General features: G+C 40.6%; 1 protein-coding gene across 2 annotated transcripts; it reads right to left on the minus strand.

Annotated features, from left to right (window-relative positions):
* Positions 1-983: 983 nt before the first annotated feature.
* col26a1 (collagen, type XXVI, alpha 1) lies at positions 984-25,879 on the minus strand. 2 transcript variants are annotated; one of them, XM_029517677.1, is made up of 14 exons: positions 25,336-25,879; positions 25,004-25,126; positions 24,168-24,271; positions 13,630-13,691; positions 13,421-13,547; positions 12,671-12,751; positions 12,416-12,544; positions 7,637-7,708; positions 7,084-7,136; positions 6,554-6,616; positions 6,088-6,123; positions 5,964-6,008; positions 5,182-5,266; positions 984-2,510 (listed from the first exon to the last, which is right to left on the minus strand). In XM_029517677.1, exons 1-14 carry the CDS (start codon positions 25,539-25,541, stop codon positions 2,365-2,367), a joined length of 1,332 nt encoding a protein of 443 aa, XP_029373537.1. In that variant the 5' UTR covers positions 25,542-25,879; the 3' UTR covers positions 984-2,364. The 2 variants fall into 2 exon arrangements, with proteins under 2 accessions (XP_029373537.1, XP_029373536.1); XM_029517676.1 differs by having other exon boundaries at positions 12,671-12,775; positions 13,418-13,547.
* Between the last annotated feature and the right edge of the window lie 759 nt (positions 25,880-26,638).

The following is a 26,638-nucleotide window of genomic DNA, read 5'->3' on the forward strand; positions in this document are numbered from 1 at the left end:
CCCATGGCTGTGTCTCACTGCCCCATAGACCTCCACTATGTCTCACTGATGGCTCCTGTGATTGCAATCATCCATCTTACTGTCAAAGGAGAAAAAGGGCAAGAAAGGGGAAAATCAGACACACCATCTCTCTCCCACTCACTTGTGTCCAGCAAACAAGACACCCCACTGTGAGCAGAGCCAGCCAATGGACATCAGGCCCTCTGCACTGGTTCTGTCTGTGTGTATGTGTTTTGAATATGTGTGTGTTCAACTTTGTATGATCTACAGAGAGGACATGTGTGGGTGTACATCTTTGGTTGTCTGTGCCTGTCCATTATACTGCATGATCAGTCACTGGAGTGTACACGGGGGAGCTGAGGCCATGTCTGATCTTGCAGCTGATCAAAAGCTCCAGAGATTTGTTCCCTTGTGGTTGCGCAAACGTGCCTCATATCAACATGTCTCTGTTCAGTAGACAGGAAAAACAAGAGGGGAGCAACAGACAGGGGAGGAGGAGAGCGGGTACATGAGGAAAAAGACTGAAACAGGCAGGCAGAGCAGAGATGAAAGGATGCATAAAGGGGCAAGAGCAGAATATATGACAATGATACATAACCGCACTTATCTCCCTGCTCAGATGAGATAATTGAATAGCAAAAGGCAGCTCTGTTTTCTTCTGTAGTTGCAGTGCCGGTGTGATCACTCTCTGTGAGCCTGACAGCTCTCCTGTCAGAAAAGCAGCAGATTTTTTTACATTTTTTTTAAAGGAGGAGAGTGCAATAAATCCTTTAGCTGTTTGCTTACAGGTGCTGACAAACTTTCCCCTGGATGTCAACGGTAACCCCAACTTCAGAGAGGGAGTGAAAGGAGGACAGGAATAAACAGAAGGAGGAGTTGCAGTGGAGCCTCTGCCTCTAAATAGTCACATCTTGCTGTGAAGTTGTGGTGAACAGAATGTGTGAATGTAATTATGTACAATTAAGTGGTGAAGATGAATTGAATCCCTTTGTTATTATGACTTTAATCTTACATCAACAGTCAACACAGATAAATATTTATAACGCAGCACACCTGAAAATGGTAGAGTATAAAAGATAATGAACCATGCAGAACACAATAAAACAGCAGTACTTAAAATGTATTCCTGCATATGTAGACTCAGCTGTCTATAATATAAAATGAACCTGAACCACAGAAATACACTTATTCGTTTTCTTTCTGAGAGATGGATGAGAATATCAGCATCACTATCATGTCTGTGCTATTGATACTATAGGATACTATACATATGGCAGCTTATAGATTAGAAAATTTGGGTTTATTAATAAAAAGATAGATAGATGTATCTTCTCCATCATCATCATCATGCTTTCAAAAATCCTTGAACAGGCTTCCCACTCAGCTGCTCAGTATTTCTGACTGACAGATATCGCTTAAACACAGCCTTGTTGTCACCAGGAGGTTGGCGGTTTTTGTAGGAGACTAAAAGTTTTCCCCATATCTCTGCCTTCATGCTAAGCTAAGCCAACAAGCCCCCAGCAGTAGGTTTGTACTAACAGCAATGAGAGTGGCATCAAGCTTAACATCTATATCTTGACAAGAAAGTAAATAAGTGCATAAATGTGAAACAATTTAACAGATGACCCTTTAATAGAAAAAACAAAGAGTGTCCCAGCCACAGCCAAGGCTTCATTCAGAGACCAGTAGGCTTGGACGCTCAGAGACTTACTATACCATAATCATATCAATTTGAAAACAAATCTCAGAGGCAGTTTATGGTGAAGTCAATCTAATCCTGTCAGGTTTATTGCTCTGTCAGCCAGTCGAAGGAAAGCACACTGGAGCCGAGCAGGGTGTGCTGTTTCCAGGCCAAAACTCAACTGTTTCAGCATCTCTATCTTTTGCTTTCCAGATGGGTGCTCTCCAAATGTAATTTATTTCATCTAAATTTATTTTAAGCAGATATTCTTGGCAGCTTGTCCTTTCTTACATCAGCTTTAACAAGGGAGAGCACAGTGAGAGACAGAAAGAGAGAGGAAGAAATACATTTGACAGACTAACACAAGATGAACCTCAGAAAGATGCCAAGAAAGAAAAGGGATGCCAAAAACCTCCATAACACTTTATGATATTATATTTCATTGTATAATCCTTTGTAAGAGCTCCTGCTAAGGTTATGTAGACTAAGATCATGCAGCAACAGGGTTAAAAAGGCTCAAAAAAGCCTCTAATCTCAGTGAAATGCTCAACATCTCATCTCATCTGCAAAAAGAGCCTCATTTAAAAAAGACTTTCAAATTAAAAAATTAAGGCTTGAGGACGAATGATATGAACAAAAAGCACATCACTCATCGCAAAAAGGAGCACAGGTAGACATTTAGGCTATACATCTAAAGAGGGGCTTGTCTGTCTCCTCCTCAGTGCTGGAGTTTGACGAGGGGATTGAACGGGCTGAAGGCGCTTGGTCTTTAGGCTGGAGAATGACAGCGGGTCCAAAATGCTGCCAAAACCAGATCCTTCAGAGTTGTCTGTTATAAGACATAACACAGAAAACAATAGTTGTTTGTTTGTTTTTTTTTAGGAGTCCTAGTTTAAAGGAACCATCTGACATTTTGGGAAAGGTGCTCAATGGCTTGAGTGATATATTTGATGAGAAGACTGACATAATGCTAGCACCTGTGTGGAAAGTGTGAAGCTCGAGCCAGGAGGTGATTAGCTTAGTATAAAGGCTGAAAACAGAGGGGAAGAGCTGTGTTTGTTCTGTCTGAAGATACCAAAGTCTGCCTGCTGACATCTCTAAACCTCACTTATTGTCACACTGTTTGTACAAAAAGACAAGTTCTGAGCTCTACTGGGAGTAAATGCAATTTTTGAAATCGTTATACCTAAATGTAAGGGACAAATTAGATTGAGACTGTAAGAAACAATAGTTTTTTTTTATTAATTTTATTTATATATTTTTTTATGATTATGTAAGTAATCAACCTAATTAACAATGGCAATTAAAGCAAAAAGTTCCCAGAGGACAGTGATGTCTTAAAAGCTTGTACTTTGTCCAAAAGCTGCCAAATAAAATGTTGCAAACACAAACGTATAAGCACTTGTGAACAGTTAAAGCTGGAGTATGTGTGGCATCTTTACTGCACTGTCGACTAGTTGTAAAGCATTTTTACATCAACCAGGGAGTTTGCCAGAAATGAATAGTGTTCTGTTTTCTGTTCACACTTTCCACATATCTGGAGGCTCAGCTCAGCACCAGACAGACAGCTGCATTATTTCAGAGACCTGTATTATGTGTCCCTTTGGCAACAGAGTACAACATGCTGAAATGTGGTAACATGGGTTATCTATGTGGGTAAGAACATCGGAGTGCCGACGCACAGAGGCGGACAAAGACCGACAACCAGTCACACTCACACTCAGACCTACAGACAATTTAGAGTTCACAATCAACCTAAACATGCATGACTTTGGATGGTGGGAGGAAACTGGAGAACCCGGAGGAAACCCACACAGCACTAACCACTATGCTGCATCAGCTCATTGTTTATGGTTTATTTAGGATCCCCATTAGCTGACAAACCAGCGACAGCCTAGTAGCCCCCCCCCTAAAATGCCCAAGTTAAAATTAACAACAATGCACAGATCCGGTCAATAAAATAAAATACAGCATAATACAAATGCACAAGCAGATCAACCTCTCTGTCCGATCAGGGTCTGCCTCTCTGTCCAATCAGATCCGTTACAGATCTGCTCTGTATGAACGTTTAGATGCTTACGGTATACACACAGTATACAAACAAGGGTGGTGTGAGAAGTACTGGCCACATCAATGGAGATGGACGAAGCTACAGCAGCAGCACCTTCAAAGCGTCCAAGACAAGTTTCTTACTCTCCAGATAGAAAAAGAAACTCAGTATTCAGATGAAAGATTACTATTGGTGGTGAAGAAATAATGACTTATTATAATGATTCAGTGGAAATTTGTTTTACACACCAATGTGTGTCATGCACATAGAAGAAGCCTCCACATTAGGGTGTATAGAAAAAGCACACACCAGTATTTACGCTTCCATTCTTCCCATCCACTAGAACAAAAGCTATCAGTATCAGCTATGATAACTATCAGGAGTTATCAGAGTCCAAAAAGAGCTGATAAGCTGCCACCAAGTGCTCAGGCAAAAAATAAATAAATAAAAGAAAAGAAAAGCTCTTATACTTGAAGGGCGGACTCAGTGTTTGTTAATACACCAATTTGAACTTCATGAAAGCAACCACAAGATTCAAGAGGGTTACCAACACAGTAGGTGATGAAGAAAAGAAGAATGGATGTCTTGCAGACAATACTGTCATCCTTTACGAGTATCAGTAAAACTCAAGAGGATTGTCGAGCCCCCTGTTATTCAAACCCAGCAACGCAATAAGACGGAAACTGGTACACCCACAAGACCACCCTCCTCCCATCCAGAAAAACAATCTGGTGTACACAGTGCAGTGCAGTGAGCAGTGCAGGGACCCATTCATCAGAAAAACCAAACAGGCACTAAACAAACATGAGTCAACACCAGAGGGCCACTCCCAAGGACTTAACAGTGTTTCTAATCCTAAAGGACGAGACACACTCCTTTCAGGCATCAGTATTCCCCCCAACACCACACAGTACTGTCATTTCGTCAATTCAGGACACTGAAGCATCTGCACGCGTGTAAATCCAACGATGGTTGTTGACCTCTAACTCTGGGTTACTTTAATGACGAGCAATAATGAGCCAAGTATCAATGGCCTTCTTACTGATCTCACCAAGGATAAATACCTGTGTTTCCCAGAGAACTATCACCTGGATGATTGAACACCTACACAGACTATTAGATATTATTTTGTTGAATTACTCTCACTGCTAGAGATGGGAGGTAAAAGATCCATACCATAACTGATTATACAAACAGTAGCCATTTAACTGATTAATGGTTTCATGGAAAAATAAGATATATTGTATAAACTAATGAGTTTTAAAGGTGCTTTGTTTAAGCCAAGCTAATTGGCTACTGGCTGTAGCCCAATATTTATGAGTGAGAGTGGTGGACCATCTTATGCAGCTCTGTAACTGAGAGTGAAAAGGCAGATTTCCCAAAACGTCAAATGATTCCTACATTCCATCCTTGTTCTTTATATTATAAAGATTTTTGTCTTTCTCCTCACCGTGGATGCCGATCATGTGCTCCAGGATCAGGACCCTCTCTGCCAGGATCTTCAGGGCCTCTCTGAGCTGCTGCACTGCCTCTCCCTGAACAGTAGCATAAAAAGAAAAGCATCATCTATCCTCTATCTGTGAGCAGTGAAATTTGAAAACACGTTGACAGGATCTCCGGACGATAAACACCAGGGGTGTATCGAATCGGCAACCATGAAACACGATTCATGGTTGCCGATTCGATTCAAAGACGATCTTGGTTCATTAAGAACGAAGAAGAAGAAGAACGAAGCTAGGCTAATGGACATTAGCATTAGAGCTGGCCAGTTAGCTTGCATTACAAGCTAACGGCGTTGTTTCTTACCTTACTCTACGTTTCTCGTCTCAGATTCACCGTCACCGCCTTTTTTTAAATGTTTCTTTAGAAAATTTCTTACGCCTTTATTTTCTTATTCTCTTTTCTTTTCCTTTCTGATCACCGGACTGATGCTGGCTGGACATTTTCCCACCGAACTTCAGACAACAGAGAACAGGATAGCATAGCAACAGTAACCAAGGGGGGCGTGGCTTAGCCCAAATACACGTCCATACAATTTTTGTGCTTAAATCCAATGTACACTTTCCAAATATCGATGGGAATTGATTCTTCGCCATTTCAAACAATTTTAATCGATATATCTCATCCAGAATGCCAATTTGCCTAGCACAGATCGATGCAGTTGGATCGCAAGAATATAAATAGATTAAGCATTTAATCGTTACACCCCTAATAAACACCAATTTCCCCCACCTCATTAAAGCCTTCTCCTGGCTCTCCCTTTGGCCCTGGTGCTCCCTGAGAAAATAAAGTTGAATAATCTTGTCATCTCTGTGTTTTGTGTATATTTTATGCAACACAATAACCTTATACTCACAGGTAGGCCCTGTTCGCCTGTGGCACCTGGAAACCCCTGAGAGAGAAAACAGAAAGAAAGATAATTTAGGCCTCCTGGTTGCACACATTTTACCTCCTTGCATTCTTTATCCCCTGTGCTAATCTGCCTGTTCACCAGATCGCCCACCTTAAATCACTTTAGCAGAGGAAGGGGATCAGGTTTAAAGAAAGAGGCCCTCTAGAGAGCCCGCTACAGAGGGGACCTGACATGGCTGCCCTGATTAGTGAGGCCTGGCCTTGGATGAGGGAGACAGAGGAGGATTAGTCACAGCTTGGAGTCAGTCTTTGAAGAAAAGCTTGTTCACCTTTAATGTGTTTAAGATTGCATGACAGCAATGGACATTTAAAAAACATAGAAACAAAAAGCATTTGATAGTTCGTCAGAATCAAATATGTGCAGCCTGCTGGTTAATCCAATAATAAGCATGGTTTTAATGTAACCTCACCATTTCCCCTGGATCTCCTTTTGGTCCTGGATCCCCAGGCATGCCCTGGAGGCCCTCTTTCCCCTAATTTCAGATAAATAGAAGTACACATATTAGAATGAAGAAGAAGAAGAAGAAGACTCTTTAATTGTCATTGTACACACACTAAAGTCAATGCACACACAACAAAATTAAATTTACACTCACACAGGGAACATGCAAACATTCAAAGAGGTTTCAGAGGAAGGGCACCGCCATTGCTCAGTGCACCTGAAGCAGTTTTTCTGGAGATGGTGCCTTGCTCAAGGGCACCTTGGTTCACGTCCCAGCCTGGACAATGAAAGTGTAGTGAAGTGCAAGGTGTGCCCTGGAGGTAGACTGGCACTTCTCCATCCACCAGTCCACACTCTGCATTACGTTCCCTGGGCTGTGATGACCCAAGCCAAGTCCCAACCCACTGAGCCACTGCCGCCATATGCCACCATAATGATGGCATTCATATTTTGAACTTTTTACTTAACAACAATCAACTTTCAGTGGAAGGTACTCACATCTTGTCCAGGCAGGCCAAGAGTCCCCTCAGGTCCTTTTGGTCCTGGAGGGCCTGCAGTGTCATTAATATCATCACAAATGAATGGATGAACAGTAAAATGCTAATTTAAAGTGAGCTCTAACTATAGTGCAATATCAAAATTCAGTTTGATACATTTTCAGGTCATTCTGAAATAATGTTGTGCGAAGACAGAAAGTTCTAAGTGGTTTGTGAAATAAACTGATTAGCAGCTTTAATGTTCTTTAAGCACATTGTTTATTTTGCCTAAACTAAGCCAAAAATGTATCACTGTATGATAGCATCCAATGTAAATCATATATAGTCTTTCTTATACACTTGTCTTCTTATTATACATTTACATTTCCTATAAATTAACATGACAGCTTTTTTTAGATTTGGACATTTTATGATCTTGAGACTAGAATTTAAAAGAAGGTTTGGGGTATTTTAGCAGTGCCTGGCTGCACAGAGTACTGCAACAGCGATTGTGAACTGTGAGACTGAAGACGTGCTGTCATGTTTTCTAACCAGTCAAGGAAATATATTCATACCTGGGGGGCCGGAAGGGCCAACTGGACCAGGAGGCCCAACTGCTATCTGAGGAGGAGAGCTTTCTGTTTCCTCTGGGAAGAATATGAGAGATAATTAACAATGTAATGACCGATAAGACACTAGAAATTGCAATTGTATGCCTGTAAACCCAGTTTCAGATTAAATTTCAGTTTATCCAGAGTAATAGAAATATTATCATTTGTGTGAAAATTTGTCATAATTGCTGTGCGAATTCTTCAGTAATGGCTAAAATTGTTTTAGCAGGTCACACTGAAATTGATCTTTGAACACCAAGATCTAATAAATTAATCATCCCTCAGGAGTTGAAGAGATTGCAAGTTCACAAGGGCAAAACCACATTTTGTGAGACGTCTGCAACCTTGAACTTTGAGCACCAAAATCTAATATGTTCGCCCTTTTTATCTTGTCCTCATGTTTGTGACATTTTAAAAAATCCCTCAAGGTATCATTGAGATATTGCATTCACAAGGCCATAATCTTTTTTTGTGAGATTTCTACGAGCTTGACCTTTGATCACTGAAATGTAATCAGCTCAACCCAAATGAATGTTTGTGAATGTGCCAATTTTGTTCTGTGACGATGTTACTGAGATACGACTTCCACGGGAATGTGATGGCTGCACTTACATATATATATGGGGACACAAACAAAAGGCAAAAAACATGAAACGTCTGACTGAAGGAGGTGGATTTATAGCTTCTTATTTACACCATGTTTAAATGTCATGAATTGTTGGTTAATATGCGGAAACCCCAAATATTTTCACTGCCATGTCTTTTAAACTATCTTCTGGAACTTATCAAACACGGGGTTAGGGTACTTGTAATTCATTGTAGTAACTCTTTTCAATCTAACCATGATTTCAGTTTGATCCCAGTTAGCCTATTTAACAACACATCTTTTAGAAAGGAAAGGCCTAAACAGAGTCATATTTTATGTCATATGGAACATTTCAAAACCACCAGTGGGCATTAAGTGAACTGCTGTCGGTGTGCTGTAGCTGTTTGGCACAAGCAAACATTTTGTGCTAAAATCATCAGGCTGGAAATGATTAACTGGCATAGTGAAGAAAGATAAGGTCACTGAGGTGACATTGTTTGTATGGTTTGACTATCAATAATATTCAAACCAGAAAAAAAGATTGCTTAATGATTACTCTCTAGTGCAGAAAGGCAAATAGTGAGTGGAGATCCAAATAAAACCAACCATATGTATGTCAGTAAGTTTTTTGGCTACCATGTGACACCAAAACAGCTTCAATACTCCTGAGCACAAGTCTACACTCTGAGGGGAATAAGACAGTTTACCAAAAGGCATTTACTCATTTGATGTTTTGGGGATGGTGGTGGAGAACTGTCTAACATGGTCTAAAATCTCCCATTAGTGATCAGCTCGGTTGGGAACATTTCCCCCTGACATTGGTCACATTCTCATTCAGCCATTTGGACTTCGCCAAATAAACGTTGTTTTTGTACTTGTGTGGAGCTTGTGTCGGGCGCTGCGTTGTGCTGGGAATTGGTTCCAGGTACATTTCAAGAACATGTTACATCTAAATTACCCAGACATTTGTAATAAAAAGTTGCTTCTGCATTATAAGTCAAAATCCTTGATGAATGGGCCACCGTCCTATGAAGAGAAACTCTCCTTGGTAATGTACAAATCCAATTAATCAGTTCAATATCAGAAGCCTTGATAGTTCTCCGGTCTCTACTCTACTCTAAGACAGGGCAATGGCTTCATCCAATAGGTTATTATCTACACTACTATTTACAGGGTATACATCTAATAATCAGCTAAATTAAGTAGAAGAACTGATTTAAGTAGTGAACAGTACTGATGAAGTAGTGCGAGAGAATATGTTACTTTTTATAAATACAGTTGTAGTACAAGACTAAATGATAAGCTACAACTGTGTGTACAAATGAAAACTGGTGACTTATTTTATCACTATGTTTATCACTTGTCTGTCGCCAGATTGTATAATCTGCCCACATCACACAGATAATGCTGTAATTACTGTACATACATTTAGGCACGATTTAAGAGAAAACTGGCAGTTGTGACTGGCATCAGCAGACTCTAGACTGTCAAGTATGTTCAAAAAGGATTATAATTAATATAATTATAAAGGAGGAATCGGGTGCAAAAATAAGTGACAGATTGGCACACAGGCCAAAATGAAGCAGCATGATGGCACAGGACAAAAGTGTGTGTGACATGATCACAACACTTTTATCCCCTGAGGAGTGGTGCATATTTTTGGGGTGCCACCTGTCCTCTCCTCGGGGTTTGATGGTTTTTAAATGATTTAGTCTTGCAGGTCTGCCTTCATTCATAACCATGAAGCATTAAATGCTTCATAACATAAACACATAAACTTAATGACAGGAAGAAAACTTTAAGTGGTAAACACAACATGATCAACGTTTTCTATAGTGAACAGTCAATAGGTGTCAAATACACAGCAGACCTTTGGTTCTAATAATAAAATTATTCAGTGTCTGTTACTTTGTCTGACAGATACTGACAGTATGGTTATATAAATTGGATGAAATCTATGTTACTTTTCAGCTCCACAGGAGAGAATTTTACTTGACTACTGTGTTACAACACAGAACTGGAATGTGGCTTGTTCCTTTTCCTTTATAAGTATGACTCAAACAAAACTCAATATTGAAAATTCAGAGTGATATTGTTGGGAATGGAGTCTCTGGTTGTTCGCGCTCACCTACATTTACTGATCTGGGATGACCATTTGGCCCATGGTCTGGTTGTAAATGTCTTTGTGACCTGCTCAAAGCGGTTCTGTTAGTGTAAGAGTGGCTTCTTTGTCTCTGTTTCCTATCAATCTGATAGTTTGATGGAGGGGAGACCAAAAAAGTGACAATTTCAGGTCCATAACTCTGCCTGACCTCACTATGACCTGCAGCTGATGCCAGACCAGCTATGTCTGCTACCTTAGTAATACAGCTAATGTTGCTTCTTACCCATTCCAGTTAAAGTACTAGGATTTACGGTGCCTACAGAGAAACAAATGTTCATTCAAGATGTATTTCAGATTCCAAATGTGAACAGTAATTCACCCAACTCGATTTAGACACAGGGAGATACTGACACTGACACAGATCCAGTATCAAAGTCAGAGGCTCTGCCTGCAGTTAAAGGCTAACACTATACAGTATTTGTTCTGACCCTTCGATTTGCTGCTTGCTGTATCATTGTACCCACACTGAGGTAAACTTCAGGGGGCCACGTATTTTTCTCAGGCTAACACAGGAGTCAAGACATCAGGCTTCAGCAGTCAGTCAGCAGGAGGATTAAATGTGCTGCAACAGTTATCGACAGGAACAACTGGCAGACCTAAAAGGGGCCCAATTTAATGGAGCAGTCAATGCTCAGTCATGATCTGCATTCATAGGAAGTTATGTCTTGTTCTCAGCATGTACGATATTTTAAAGTGTGCTTGGAAGTATAAATTTTGTTTGAAATCACACCACACTTCAACTTCCTCTGCACTTTACCATATGCTCAGGGTCAGTCTTCCCCCCTGTGTTGAGACAGTGCTGCTATATTATGGCTACAGTCCACAGAACGGGTCTAGAAGGAGCACATTTCCCTCTGGAACTAATTTTCTAATGTTACAGTCTCCTCAAGTCTGGCTGCCTCCCCAAGAAACTCCTCATGAGTGGCAGACTCTCTCCTCCCTCATTGGTAGCCAGCCCAGCTTTTGGCTGTGGGCCGTAGCCTGTTCCCCAAAACGCAGACTGTTGTGCTGACAGCTAACAAATTAGGGCTGATTTACAGCCAGTTGGACCCCCTCAGCTTACATGGTCCCACAGACCCAAATCTACATAGTTCCAGACCCGCAGACACAGTCCTGGGCTCAGAAAGGCAGACGCAGCCAAAAGCCTAATCGGATCCAGCAGTCATTGTGGGGTAATGATCACAGCACGGACTTCTACTGCCTCCCTGTGGTAAAACATTGGTCTTCAAAGGGGAAAAAAGTCAGCAGCTTTTTCTTCTATTCTCCATATTTCTAAACATAAAAACATTGAAAACTAAAGAAACTGGGATATCAGTGATTTTAACATTTTATCTCAATGTTTACTGACCTCCGGAGGGTATGCACAAATTTTATTAAATTGGATAAGATGCATGCAAAATTTCTCAATATATTTTTCTAATTGATACAGCCTGTGAGCTAATGGTGGTGCTGTTAAATTAGGTTGCAATAAACAGTGGCTCAGCAGCAGCAGCACACATGGAAACAATTACACTAAATCTAAGCCAGGTTTTCCTGGGAAACAGGGGAGACAGCACTCTCTCCGTTACAAATTCAAGTCCATTGCTAAAAGCTAAGGCCACATTTAAACACTCATTCAACAACAGCATGCGCTAGCCTCTGTACTTTTTGGCCTTTTTGCATCACACACAAAAAAACTAATTTGGCTCAATGTTTATGTTCAGCCTGACAAAATGTTGTCATAATGAACAAGCAGACATAAGCAGGAGATATATAATAATGGGAAGCTGGTGAAACATATGAGTTGCTGTGGAATGAAATGTGAAAATAGACTTAAATAGACCTTCTAAAGCTCTTTTTTTTTTTTTTTTTTTTTTTTTAAACAATTGCTTTTGGCCCAGAATTCAACCATGTGGATTAGATGTGTTTCTCTTCTGCTCACTTTTAAGATCACCTGGGACAATTTGTTCCTGATTCCAGATAGAATAATTTTGGAGCGGCACGATCTGCTTACCTTCGTTGTTGACTTGAAAGACATCACCCCGCACTTGCACAGGAAAAGAGCTTAGCCCTGGAGGACCCGGTTGACCTGGAGGGCCGGGTAGACCTATTTCTCCAGGTAAACCTCTATCCCCTTTTGATCCTGGTCACCAATGACAACAATGAAATACCCCTGATCAGCCACTTAGTCAGGTAAATCAAATTTTTGTGTATTCAGAGACTACCTTTAAATAAGTATATGAGACTTGAAGATGTGATGACATTTTACCAATGGGTCCTGGAGGACCTGGTCTTCCGGCAGGACCTGGCAGTCCAGGGGAACCAGGAAGCCCTGGGGATCCAGCAGGCCCTGGAGGTCGAAAATGGGACAACAATGTCAGTAGTTATCTCATCCTGGCCTGACACTCAGCAGTAAGCAAGCCTATGCAACAAACTGGAGGTGTGGAAAGATGGAGATGGCTTTAATCACACTGACACTAATAATTTGCAATATATGAAAATAGATGCTTGAAGTTTTGGAGCTGGCCTACTATTACTACTAAAACAACCTTATCCACGGTATTTTCTGAGGCTAAACGGATGCCTTGATGTCCAAATACGTTTTCTCATTTTTAGCGGACGTGTTTGTGTGTTCAGATAATCCAGAATATTATCAGTGAGGAAAATGCACTTTTGGAGAACTGGCCAAATGTCTCTTTGTTTTACCTATTAAGTCTGGAAAAGATCTGAAAATGCCCAGGTTACAAACTCAGATTTGTTCTTTTGTCCAAGCAAACACTCACTTGATTTGAAAGTGATTTTCAATATCTACTAGGGAATTTTCTGTCAAGAGATCAGTTTATTAATGAAATCATTTTGTCGGCTCTGGTCAGATGTAGGGGCGATGACTCCTTACATCAATAAATAAATACAAAATTTGCACATTTACTGCTGATTAATGGAGAGACACAATAAAAAGCAGGCCTTTGACACCCCCACTACATATTACCATAGGCACATTTGTCATGAAGTGAGGCACCTGGTGGCAGATGTGACAGCGGTTCAATGGGAGTGGGTTGAGGTCTGTCCACCTCATTGTGCGTTGAGCCATCTGGTAAACGGCTGACTGTCGGCAGCAAGGCACGTCCCTCTTCTAGCAGCCTGATCTGGAATAACAGCAGGAGAATTTGAGACACATCTTCACTCATTGAAATATTAATCACAGGCTTGTACAGTGTTCTTCTTTACCTTTGATTCGATTGTGTTTATTCTGGCATTCATGTCAGTGAAGCCCGTACAGTTCATACACTCTGTAAGAAATGAAAACAGACAATGACGTGTTTATTGTCCACATTACTGCAGGAAGAAACGCTGTTGCTTCTTCTCCATCTATCTTTTCCTCTACCTCTGTCTCTTCCTTAGCGCTTTCATTCTTTCTTTGGTACCATAAGTTATCTCTCATTTACACTGAGTAAGTCAAGCCAAGATATGCCAGAACAATGCCAATGAAACTAACACAAGAGTTTATTATGGATTCGTCTTCAGCTTTTCCCACTTACAGAATAAAGATTATTAGATCATCCATTAAACTCTCTCTCTCTCAGTTACACACGCGCATGCACACACACACACACACACACACACACACACACACACTTGTCTCCTGACTCTGCATGCTTTCTGTCTCTGGCCACTTGGATTACTGTTAACTAGAAAAAAGGACTGAAAAAACATGTTGATAAAATCAAAATATATATTTCTGACACATTTCTAAACCTGTGCTAACTGATTTTTTGTTCAAGCAGGCCCAGTTTCCTGTCAGAAATATTGTCAATATGACCCCAAAAAGACAGACATCCTTATTATTTCTATTGCTTCAATTTATTTAACACCTTCAGCATATTTATATGCCTTTCACAACCCTTGTTTGTCATGTCTGTATGCCTGTACATCTTGAAATTTTGTTAATCTTTCTCACATATTGCACCATTCTTACTAAACCACACTCAGCAATTTTGGATTCTTTACATAAACTCTGAGAAAAAATCCAAAACATTCCTATGAAAAAAAAAACAAAACTGAATTTGTTCTAAATCTGAGCCTTCTTCTGGTCAATGGCTTATAAGAAGAGTGGAATGTCAGCTGTCCGTCCCACAGATGCGACCCACCCACATTGTGGTCATTGCAGGGATACCGAGAATAAGGAACAACTGGTACTCGTAAATAACCAGCACAGCTAGAAAAATGAGACAAACAGCTCCAGTCTGCCTAAATCATCGCCTCAGACCACAGCGCAGTGGGTACCAACGGCAGCCGCTGAGGTTTCTGCTTCACTGAAATAGGACAGGCGTGTATAGCTGTATCACGTCTGTCTCTGTAGCCACCTCCATCCAGACCCTTGGTGTATCAGACTGAATGGGTGTGGTTTCTGACTGCCTTGTTTCCACATCTTGAATCTCATGAAGGAGCTCGCCCACAATCGGAAACAACAATCAACAGCTCAACCCAAAACACATTCCTCTGGACAAATCCACTCAAACGCAGTTCAACTACCAAAATCAAAATGAGCCCACGTGAGCTGCTTGTTGTGACTGACTGCACTGAGGTTTCTTAAGGGTCTACAACAAAGACATCAAAGCCATGCACTGCACAACAGCAGGACTAGGCAATCATGGTGTCCAGAATGTGAGAGGCCTGCTGGGTTGATATGCCTTCATCTACTCCATATTTATTCATCAATGGCCCCGAGGAAGTCTCCACCCTTTGAAACTCTCACACTGTTATATACACAGTACAACAATCTGAACTTGCAATCATCCAAGGGTTATTTTGTAATTGTGTGTTTATTTATTCTTCAGTTTGGTGTGACTCAGGCTGTGATGAGGTCAGACATCCATCAGTTGGTCTGTCGACAAGTTTGGCCCAGATTGCATCATCCTAACTAACTATTAGATGGATTGGCATGAGGCATGGTACAGGCGTTCGTGGTCGATGCATTCAGATGACTTGGGTGATGTTTTAAAAATATTTTTAGATTTGAGTGAAAAGTCTTGATGACACCTGGATTGGTGACTGTGACATTTGGTTCAGATGTTCAATTTTCCAATGAAATTAACTGCAATAAGGATAGCGATCCCCTGATTTCCCATGCAACTCCAGCTTTCCGGCCAAAAGTCCTGCTGGGTCCATCAGCAAAATGAATGTAAATTTTACTAACTAGCTTCAGCTGAACTTTGTGTTTATTGCTAATAAGAACATGTTAACAAGCTAAAGGACTTACCTAAGATGATCTGCCTGGTAGCATGCTCACATTAGTGTTTCACATGAAGTGGTGTAGCAGCAGACTGAAATCAGACCCTACACATTTACTGTTCACCATTCAACTACAGAGTCTCAACAATGAAACACAACTTTCTCACAATGCAAACCTCACAATTGAAGTTATATAAGTATACAAACAAAAATGTATTTAATTAAAACTGTGCAATTATGCATCTCATTGACGAGGTAGAAGGATAATGATTGTTCAGTATCTGAAATGTGTCCCACATGTAAAATCTCAATTGACTGCTCACAAATGAGAAAATTATTGAATTTCTATTAATACATATATTTATATACATATATTTTCTCAAACCCAATATATTGACAGAAGAAGATGTAAGAATATGTGAAGGACTTTGGATGTAGCCACTGTCTTATTTGGCTTATATCCACCTCCACTCATCATTTCAACAAGCCTTGGAGAAGTGATGGTGTAGTACCTTAACACAAAATGAACCTGAACCTGTGTGACTCATCCATCATAGACTTCTGCCCCTCAAGCCTAAAAAGGTATTTCTGTAGTTCCATCCTTTACTTTTAAAGATCTCACTCGTCCAATCATTATCTTGCGTAGAAGTGAGCCAGAAATAAGGCAACCATCTTATTACATCACAAACCCCACCCACAGGACAACAGCTAGGTCAGTCCACCATAAATGTGAACCCGAGCAAAACAACTGCAGTTTTCGTCGATGATGGGAGGGATTTCCATTCCTGCAGTCGGAATTTAATTATGTTGGATTAGAAAACCAAACTTCTGCCTAACTCAAGTTGATGTTTAGAACGAAGCCACAGTTATAGAATTTGTTTGGATCCATAATTACACCATGGTAACACAAGACGGGATTATTTTTCTTGGATTTTCCTCTGCACATGGGAACGAGTCAGAATTATTTGGTCTTTAGTGGGGAGCCAAATAAACAGAAAGAATAGCAAACTTTCTCTGTTCCAAAGAGAGGGATTTATGTTTGAGCAGATATTTCATATATTCAGAAGATAATACCTCCCACATCTTCAAGAAAAGGTGCCAGAAATGACACTAAGATACATATTCCATCAATTACACTGACTGTTCACTCACAGAAAATACAAGACAAGTGACAGAAAGTTTGGATAATTTGAAACGATCTCAGTTTACTTTACTTATAATAAAATGATCAGAGTGCCTGGTAATGTGCAATATAAATGGATTACATGTCCAGAAATAAAATGGGATGGAAGCAAGGCTGACAGTCCAATGTGATAAACTAACTGTTCAGTCTGGCAATGAAACCTGAGATATGACCAGACTTGAATTGGCTTGGCTCAAACTCCCTCCAAGTAAAGTACGTAAGATTAGAAAATGTTGGAAGATTAATCTGCATTTAAAATTCAGAGCAGCCAAAACAATGAGCATATTTCATCTTGGTAAACCATGAAAGCGCCAGCCTAATGAGTCATTGCTGCCATCACTACAGTACAACACGGCACAGGATATTTTGGCATGGGTGTAAGCCAGACTGCGTGCATCGTTCAATAGCTACATTTCCTACATTAAGACCTGGATATGGTTTAAAGAAATTCCAGTTTTACACACACACACACACCTCTGGCACACATACAACCTCAACCACAAAACAAGCCATGACGCACACAGCTGGGGACTGTGATGTTCATTGCCACTAAATACTTGCTCTCTCTGTTTGAGGACAGAAGGATGATGTATTGAAACATCCTCTTGGACCTTCGTGAGACTCACTGTCACATCTCCAAGATACACAGACAAGTGTGTGCCCACTCTCTCTCTGTCTCTGCAGAACACAGACAGCCTCGAAGAGCTGGCTCCGTCCCAGGAGCCTGTTGTGAGTTGGCCACAGCCGGCAAATGGTCAGCGATGGCTGTTGGCATGAAGAGCAGCTGGCACAGAAGACACACACACACATGCACGCTCACTTATACACACACACACACACACACAATATGAACACTCTTACTGTCACAAACTCTGTCCGTTGCTCAATCACACACCCATTTTGTTGTGGTTGGTGGAGGACCAAGAATGTGATAGTAGTCCACAGTGGGACCATTTAGAATTTTTTGCTAGCTGATGGGCCGCACAACATTTCTACAAACTGTCAACTCTAGAAGCAGAGAAATATTTGAAAATGTATAGAATTTCTCATTAAAAAAATTATGAATACAATGCCATTTTATTATGCAAATTTTCAGTATTTATAATCATTTTCAAAACCACAGTGATGCCCATGGATTAAACTGAAATTCATCCTCACAAAATGCAGCTACATATCAGGCATTGCCATGAAACAGTGATTGACTGAATATCTTCTGATCTGAGAGGAGACAAATTTCCCTCATTCAGTCAGAATGCATCCACTCGTGTCTTCAAGCTGCCAAGACAAAACATGGGTCAGGGTGACAGATGGACGGCCATGTTGGGACACAAACATACAGTCATCATCATGCTATGAGAAGATGTGTGAATCTGATGAGCAGAGGCGATTGGCTGAAATGAGGGCGACATTTTTTCGGCTCAAATGGTAATTCAGTGGTGCGAAGAATGGAAGGGTGGCGACAGAGAGGGTAAAAAAGATCCCCAGAATATCTTTGCTTGTAAGTAATATCAGAAATATTGTACTTGCAGTAGAACTGCAATTATCAGAAATATAATGTCTCCAGCTGTAATTGTCAAAGGTGGGAGTGTGTCGACCAACAACAATTACTTTATTGCTATGTTTGATTTAGATTAAAGTGTAAATTTATGTAGGCCTTAGTGACGGCAATGCTGTTATTCTTATTAACAGAAAGAGAGAAAATCTCAACAAATAGTTGGATGGATTGTCCTGAAATATAACACAAACATTCATAGTCCCCAGAGGATGAATCCATAAAGACTTAAATGAGCCAATATTTTCTTGGTTTGGACTGAAATGTCTCAGCTATTGCTGGATGGATTTCCATTAAATTTGATACAGCCTGTATATCTCATCTCATATAGGTCATGTCAGCTCAGACAACTTCAGAAATCCCATTCCCTCACAGCTTTCAGATTAGCAATGGCTTCGTCCGGCCAATCCTGTAATTTTATGAAACCAACATTTATCACAGCACAATTTTCCAGTTTTACAGAGGTGATAAGGAGCCAACAATCTAACCTATCTATCATTCCACTGCAGCACTTTGAATGTCACCCACGAGAGTCCGTCAAAAAATGTGTGTTCTCCTCATGTTTATGCCTCTATTGCTATGACAGCCAGCTTTTTCCTCAGTCCTCCAGCGTGGCAGATTGGAACAATAAACACTTTTGATTTCCAACATAGTTAGACAACATGCCATACAAACTAGTTCTGTTTGAATACAGCTGACGCTAAGTCTTGTTTGCTGGGAACACACGTTGGGACCAGTGTGAGGACACAAATAAAAAGAATCATTGTTTCTTACTTACAAAAAATGTACAATATCCAAACTCACATGCACCAATTACCCAGGAGTATAGAAATAACATAAACAGGCAGATTATACACACTAATGTGGAAAAATCTGACTCTGTGACCTTTACTAGGAACCTTTTAGGAACTACCTGCTTGACTCTGAATAAACAGATGTGTGGGGTTGTAGACAGAACAAAAGAAGGACAAAAGAAAGATGTGACTGTGAGGCAGCAACAAGGTGGTGAAATAATGAAAAATCACAGAAATAACATGAACATGAGTATCATCCATCAAGCAGGCAGGCCAGACTAGGACCAGGAACAGCTGAGGTATGTTTTAGCTTCCAACAGGTCAAAGGTTATTGTCTGGCCTATGTTTGCACACAGCTAGGGATATAACAGAGACATCAGTCATAGCCTCCTATCCCTAAAGGTACAGGGAGATATGGGATATCTTTCTGCTTTATCATTTTACTCCAAGGAGAAGAGAGCGTGAGATTGAAAGAACATAGCAAGTAAGATGAGTAGAAAGGAGCAAGGAATATAAAAGATAAAGAGGCTGACAGGGCAAGAGAGGGAAGGCCCCCGTTTAGATGAGAGTGTATGAGAAATGGAAAAATAGAGGAATATCTAAAGGATACAGATTATCCCTCCAACAATAAGGATTTAACACTCTTGCAGTACTTCCATCTCTTCCATCTTTTTTCTCTTTTTGAGCAGATTCACCACTGTAACTGAAATTCATCATTAGCGTCACTTGCTGGCACATCCTGCAGAAAACCGCTTTCTTGTACTTTTATGTGACATTAAAGGTAACTGCTCCCATCAGGGGAGGTCTTAGCATTAATTCTTTTAAGATTATGCTCCACCATACACAGAAATTACCCAGAATGCCTACTGTTAATGTGATCATGTGTGCAGATAGATGGTGGGGTGCTGCTGTGATGGAGTGAGGAGAAGGGGGCAGGGGCCAACAGCAGGAAAATTACCAACACATTTCTCCCAAATGTGTTCCATGCCGTCATGTGTTAGCACAACTCTACTGAAAGCAAAATGTAAATCTTGAGATGCGCTGTACACAGCCAGCACAAACCAGACTGTCAAAAATATTGACAGGTCAGCGTGTCAACAAGAGGTAGTCAAGAAAACACCCACTTTCCATTCGCAGACTCAGAAAAATTCAGACCAGCTCAGCCTTGTAACTTGGTCACAAGATTGTTATTGTGTTATAAAGGACAAAATAAAAACAAATTCTGAGCGTGTCAAGAGAGTTACACACAATCACAGGGAGAACACAAGAGGATTTGTAAAAGCCAAAACTAACAGAGTGATTCATCTCTAAACATTGTGATAGAGCTGTGAAACAGCCATTGTATCTGACTTTCAGGAAGGAGGAAACCTGAATCCTCGACCCTTCTGACTCCATGATTATGTGTGCGCTGATTCCAGGGCAGATTTGGCTTCTGTGGTGTGCTTGCCTTATAGGCTAAAACACAATTTAGATGTTAGACCAAAACAGTGAATTACATGTTCCAAGTCACCTTCATAAATAGCAAATTGCGTGTTTGACAGGAAACAATTTCAGCAACAGATTGTAAGACAAGTGTGAGAGAGGTTTAGAAGATGAAAACAAGAACATGAGCAATGGAGGGAGACACTCAACTTACACAGAACTAACTCAGACTCTAGTTCTTTTCATGTGCCCTGCTCATACATCTCTAAGGGCCTCTGGGGGCCTTGAGGGGCCTCTGAAGTGGAGCCAGAGCCCTGTCAAAGTAAAACCAGAGGTGATGTCATTGGTTGGTTGAGGCTGTCCTTGCTTGTTCTGATAAAACAGCTGGCTCAGTGCAGCTTTCTGCTACACAGAGCTGCATGCATGACGCTGGCTGAGTGCCAGACTCCTGTTGCTCACTGAAATCGTCCAAACATAAAAGAAAAGTTGACCTCTTTGGAAAACATAATTATTTGCTCCTTTTGCCATGAGTGAGATGAGAAGATGATAGCCCTCTTGTGTCTGCCTGTAACACTATACACGAAGCTGAAGCCAAGCGTTGTTAGCTTAGCTTAGCATAAAGATGGGAAATAGGAGAAAACATTGCCTGGCTTTAAAAAAAATAAAAATAATAAAAAAAAAATCAGCCTTTGGTTTAATATGAGGTTTTGTGCAGAAATAACTTCTATGAGGCCTCTTGGCTGAGCTAAGACTATGACTATGACTAATGACTGGTGCCTGCAGCTTCAGATTTAACAAACAATAAAAGTACTCCATTAGGGATGATATATATATTAGTCCTAATAAACCTTTTATGCAATGATTCTTAAAGCTTTTTACCTAATGTGTTTAAAGAACTGCAGACAGACAGCTGAAGTCAAACACAATTTATATCTACATTTAACAATTTTCAGAAAGCCGAATGGGCATAATATATATATATATATATATATATATATATATATATATATATATATATATATATAGCAGTTTAACATTAAAACCTTCTCCTGCGGTATAAGATCAGCCATTATTTCAAAGGTATATCTGATATATATACAGTATGATGTTATACCATACATACATCGTATATATTTTTTCAGAGCTGTCATTCAATCTTGGCATGGTCATGTATATTACATAGACCTGGCACATGACTGTCATGCTTATTCATTTCAGTGGGGCCACTTTGCCACAGCACTATATTTTCTCCTCAGCATCCTCTCTTCTTGTACCTCTGCCACACTAAGCCATGCCGGCTCTCTCCTCCTCACTGTGAGGCAGAATAGACTGTCCCTGACATCGGTCTCTGTCTATAAGAGCTCCAGTCGAAGTCATGCCTGGACATTTCTCTCTCCATATGGAGCTGATTTCCCCTCGTTCTATAGCCATTAAAAAATGCAAATGCATGTCAGCAAATGTTAAATAAATCGCTTGATTACTTCTTGACACTTCTGCAACCACTTTAGTCTCAAGTGAACCATAATCTCTAACATCACAGACTCAGCAGATTTGGCTATGAGTTAACCCTGACCCTGAGGAATAATATCCACCACAAGGCAAATAATGGTTTCCAAAAGCTTTTTAATAATGTCTGTGTTTACACCGGTAATGCTAATATGGGCTTTCTGAACTCCAAGTAAATCTTGCTTATCCAAGTGCAACAATGAATAATTTTGTAAAATGGAACAAGGTGTGGTACTTATGACCAAAAAGCAAAATGTCCTCATTGAGGCAACTGTTAGTCTTGGACAAATGTTGAAAAGAACATGCCAGGGTTTTTAAATGTCATACCAATGTCTGTATTTCCCTACCCAGAAAAAACTACCTAACTGGTGACTGTACTAAATGATTGTGATAGAAAATTATTTAAAAAATGTTTACTGCATAAATAGAATAAATATGTGAGCCAGGGCAGATTCAATGCCCCTTTTGCAGTTATGCAAAATATTTAAGATACATGTGAAAATGTTCATCAGTGGTCGTGAGATACATCGCTTAAATTTATATTTATTTTTCAGTTTTCGGTTCCCCTCATTCCACTGCACTGAATACCCAGCAATGGCAAGAAATAGATTTGAAGGGAAAAACTGAAATATGACTTTGACAAGAACTTGGCTAGTGGAACACCCTTGGCAGTGATTGCAGGCCAGAGTCTTGTGAATGACATAAGCTTTGTTGCTCCAAAGCCTTGTACACCAGTGCATGGGGATGGTTCCGCACCCACACTTTTCTGGGCTCTTCAGAGATGCTCAATTGGCACCTTTCCATTCACCCTCCCTTCAGTCCTGACCAGTCACTGTGACTGGTCAGGACTGAAGGGAGCCAACTGTGATCTTGGAAACCTTCAGTTGAGCAGAAATGTTTATGAAACCATTTCCTGGTATGTTCTGCAACATGAGCCTGTCCCTGATCTCAGCAGGTAGTTACCTCCTCCTTACGGTTTAAGTTTGGCTTTGATGTGCCATATACACAGTTCTGTGTCTTTACAGTTCATGTCTGGCTGAATTTAGCACAGGCAACAAAAATGGCACCTCAACTGTATATTTCAAGTGTCATAGCAAGGGACCTAAATACTTCAATCTATTTCTTTTTTGATAAACTTGGAAAAATGCCTGGTATCCTGGTGTCTCTTTGTCACTATAAATTATAACCACATAGTGTTGAATGATGAAACAAAAACACATTTACAGGATTTTAACATAAAGCTGCATATATACCAAAATGAAGGTCTGAATACTCACTACATCCACTGTATATGAAGTTGAAACAGACCCACACTAGATGTCCATCCAGCCTCCCACTCTGTGGCTTCATGTTGACTGCAGTAGCTCAGCCCTGGCTGAAAACCTTGGCTTATACTTGGCTCAAAGTCTGCGGTCTGTGGTGTCCAGGAGCAGTGCAGCCCACCACCACAACCCTAACTACCTCCGACTTTACAAGCAAATCTGCTGGATGTTGTGTTGACAGTTTTTCATTCATTCTTTTCACCATGATGGCCATGATTATATTCAGGGAGACAAGCAAAGCTGCCTCTGTGCCTTCTGCAGTAAAAGAGCAATTGATGTGCGTGCACATACCCACGCACATTTACAAAGAGCGAAAAAGAAAGTGCGATTTTACCCCCCCCCTTCAGACTCTGAAGTCTCTTTAAAGCACAGCTGTAAAAGAATAAGGTACAAATCCACAATGGATCCCTTTCAGCCATTATTTTACTGAAGTTTTCAGTCTTAACTCAAATCAAATTCACAATCATATCCACTGCCACACAGTAGCACAATTAAGAAGCAACATAATTACACACCACTAAACAAAAAAACAAACAAACAAACAAACAAACAAAAAAAAAAAAACACACTGATGTGGGTAAATCGGTCTGGAGCTACTAAAAAGACACAGATGGGTCCACTCAAAACACATGGCCTTCATTTCAGTCCCTAAGAGTATTAACTTCACAGACCAAACTGTCTGAAGTTATTCTAGTCCAATATTTGAGAAAGTTACATCATGTAGGAGAAAAGAAAAGCAGCAATAAGAAACTCACCTTCCCGACACTCTTCTCCCACAAACCCTGGGCAACATCTCCACTCCAGCGCTGTGACCTTCTTGTAGGTCACCTTGAAAGAGGGCCTGATGAGCGTCCTGTAGCTGGAAAATAACACATAATTGCTGACTACAAAAACACTGACACACAGACACACAAATGCATATTCAACTGCCAAAAGCTCAAAAGCTTTGAGAAGAATTTCTGCCTTTGTTCATCAGTCAGGCAGTGTGGAACAGGAAATTACGTGAGAAAAGAAAAACAACAAAGTCCCAGGCTGGATTTAAAGTGGGACTGTCGTAATTACCTGTTTACCTGTAACCTCTTTTTAAACTTTATACCTCTCAGTCGCTTTTACAGAGATGTGACCCTTTCTATTTAGAGAGAAACCATTAAAACAGTTAAGGGGGCAAAGTTTTCTTTGTCATGGTGATTCCACCCGAAAAAAGCTCCAGCCATTGTTGTCTTAAGATTATAATAAAGCAGGTTACAATGCGCCCCCTGAGCAGCACCAGAGAATCACTGTTGGTCACCATTTTTATTGTGTTGATTCAAGCCTTTTACTCAAAAACATGAATGCAGTATCACTGTCCATGCATTCAATTGCATAAATAATTGATTTAGAGAGGCCCAGTGCCTGAGACTGATGTGGCCCCCCAAATCACTTAAATTGTCACCATGAAAAACAAGCAAACAAACAAACAAACAAACAAAAAAAAAAAACGCTTACACGAGAGGAGACATTCTGTAACCCTGACAGAGAGAAAGTTATGATACAAGAAGATTATCTGACTGATACTAGTACATCAGAGTAGAGCAGAGAACACTGTTGGTACCTGATGACCTTTGAACAAGATCCAGGCCATCGGCAGCCCTGAAACACCCTCTGCACAGTGGTCTCTGTCCCATTATGCACCTGACAGGACACCGTTTTTGAAACAGTGTACTGACACCAGTTCCTGAAAGATAAACAACATTTGTTTCACTTATTGCAATAGGGAGATAACGATTATAAAGAATAGGCAACGTCATCAGTTGCCAAAAAGTTTCCTTAGATGGAAGATGTGACAGGAACACTTTCCCCGGCAACCTTGCACAACTCAAGACACAGAGTGTGGATCCATTCAACAGAGCTGCAGAGAAAGGCTCTCTGTCCTGAACTGCTCACCTGAGCTGGCTCCGGGAGCCGGTACCAGGGGGTCCGCTGATGCCGCTCTGCTCCGGTTTGACGCGCTGCCGCTGCACAGCGACGCCTGGAAAATGATAAACAAACCCTGTTCCCACCGAAGGACACACTAAAGTTATCCACATGCACAGCGCGAAGAGAAATGACAAAGCCATCGTCTCCTTTTGATTCATCCCTGACGGAGACATCAGCAAATATCGGCCGTTTTCAAGTAAATCCCAAACTTCTGAATCCTGCTCTGACAGATCTACTGCATATACAATGTGAGTGCACACCAAGACTAAGCAATCTCCAATGTAGTGGTTAATGAGTTGGTCATTTCGTCTTCCCAACGAGAAACAGACTGACCGGCTTAAGAGCTGGGAATCACTGACACATAACCTCTTTCTATAGAATAAAGACGCCTGACAGCGTCGAGGAGTCAAATATCCGGAGTGCGTAAAAGGCGCGCTGAGTGAGGGGGTCGGCAACTGAGTGCATAAATGCGCACATGGTCGTCTAAAAGCAGCAGCTTTCCGGCGGCATGGAGCCGGAGCATGAAGGAGTTCAGTGGTTAATTCACAGTTAAAGGGGTTTAACGCTGTCATGGAAAGTCTTTCTGATCCTCACTGAATCATTAGGTCCAGAGGCCACATGAGCCGGGGCGGTGACAGAGTATCTGCAATAACACCATGATCGGATTTCTGACTTTTTCAAATACCAGATTACTTTCCCTTTTTTGGAAAAAAAAATGAAACTCCGACACTCCATTGCCAATAGCTTACAAATATAGTAAATTATTACAAGACGGCAGCAATGAGAGCTTGAATAATAAAATCTGCAGCCAATTATGAACCGAAATAGATTTAGCGACTCGTGTCTGAGTTTTAGTTTTACTTTTTTTAATTAGCTGGGTATCAGATTATACAAATGAAAGCACATTTATACACAGACATACACAAAATAGTCCAAACAATGGATGGAAATAAGTTATGTAAATATTTTTTTATAGAATTACAATTCACACACACATTTTGACACCATGTCAACCAAATTTCTTTGGTTTTGCAAACAAGACTTATCACTTATCACATTATCTTGACCGTCAGTATTTTATTCTTGCCATCGGTTAATTTGTATTCTTTTATTTTAAAATAGATTGTCGTATATGAGTCCAGACCAAGTTAAAGTGTCATCAAACTATTATTTAACTGTCTCACTGGTCCCAGTATCAGCCCAGACCCCACATGGAGAACTGAGCTGCAGGTCTTTGGCGCCTCCTGCTGAGTTTTCTGTCTCTGTGAGT

Source organism: Echeneis naucrates, chromosome 13 (genome assembly GCF_900963305.1).
Source record: "Echeneis naucrates chromosome 13, fEcheNa1.1, whole genome shotgun sequence".
NCBI lineage: Eukaryota > Metazoa > Chordata > Actinopteri > Carangiformes > Echeneidae > Echeneis > Echeneis naucrates.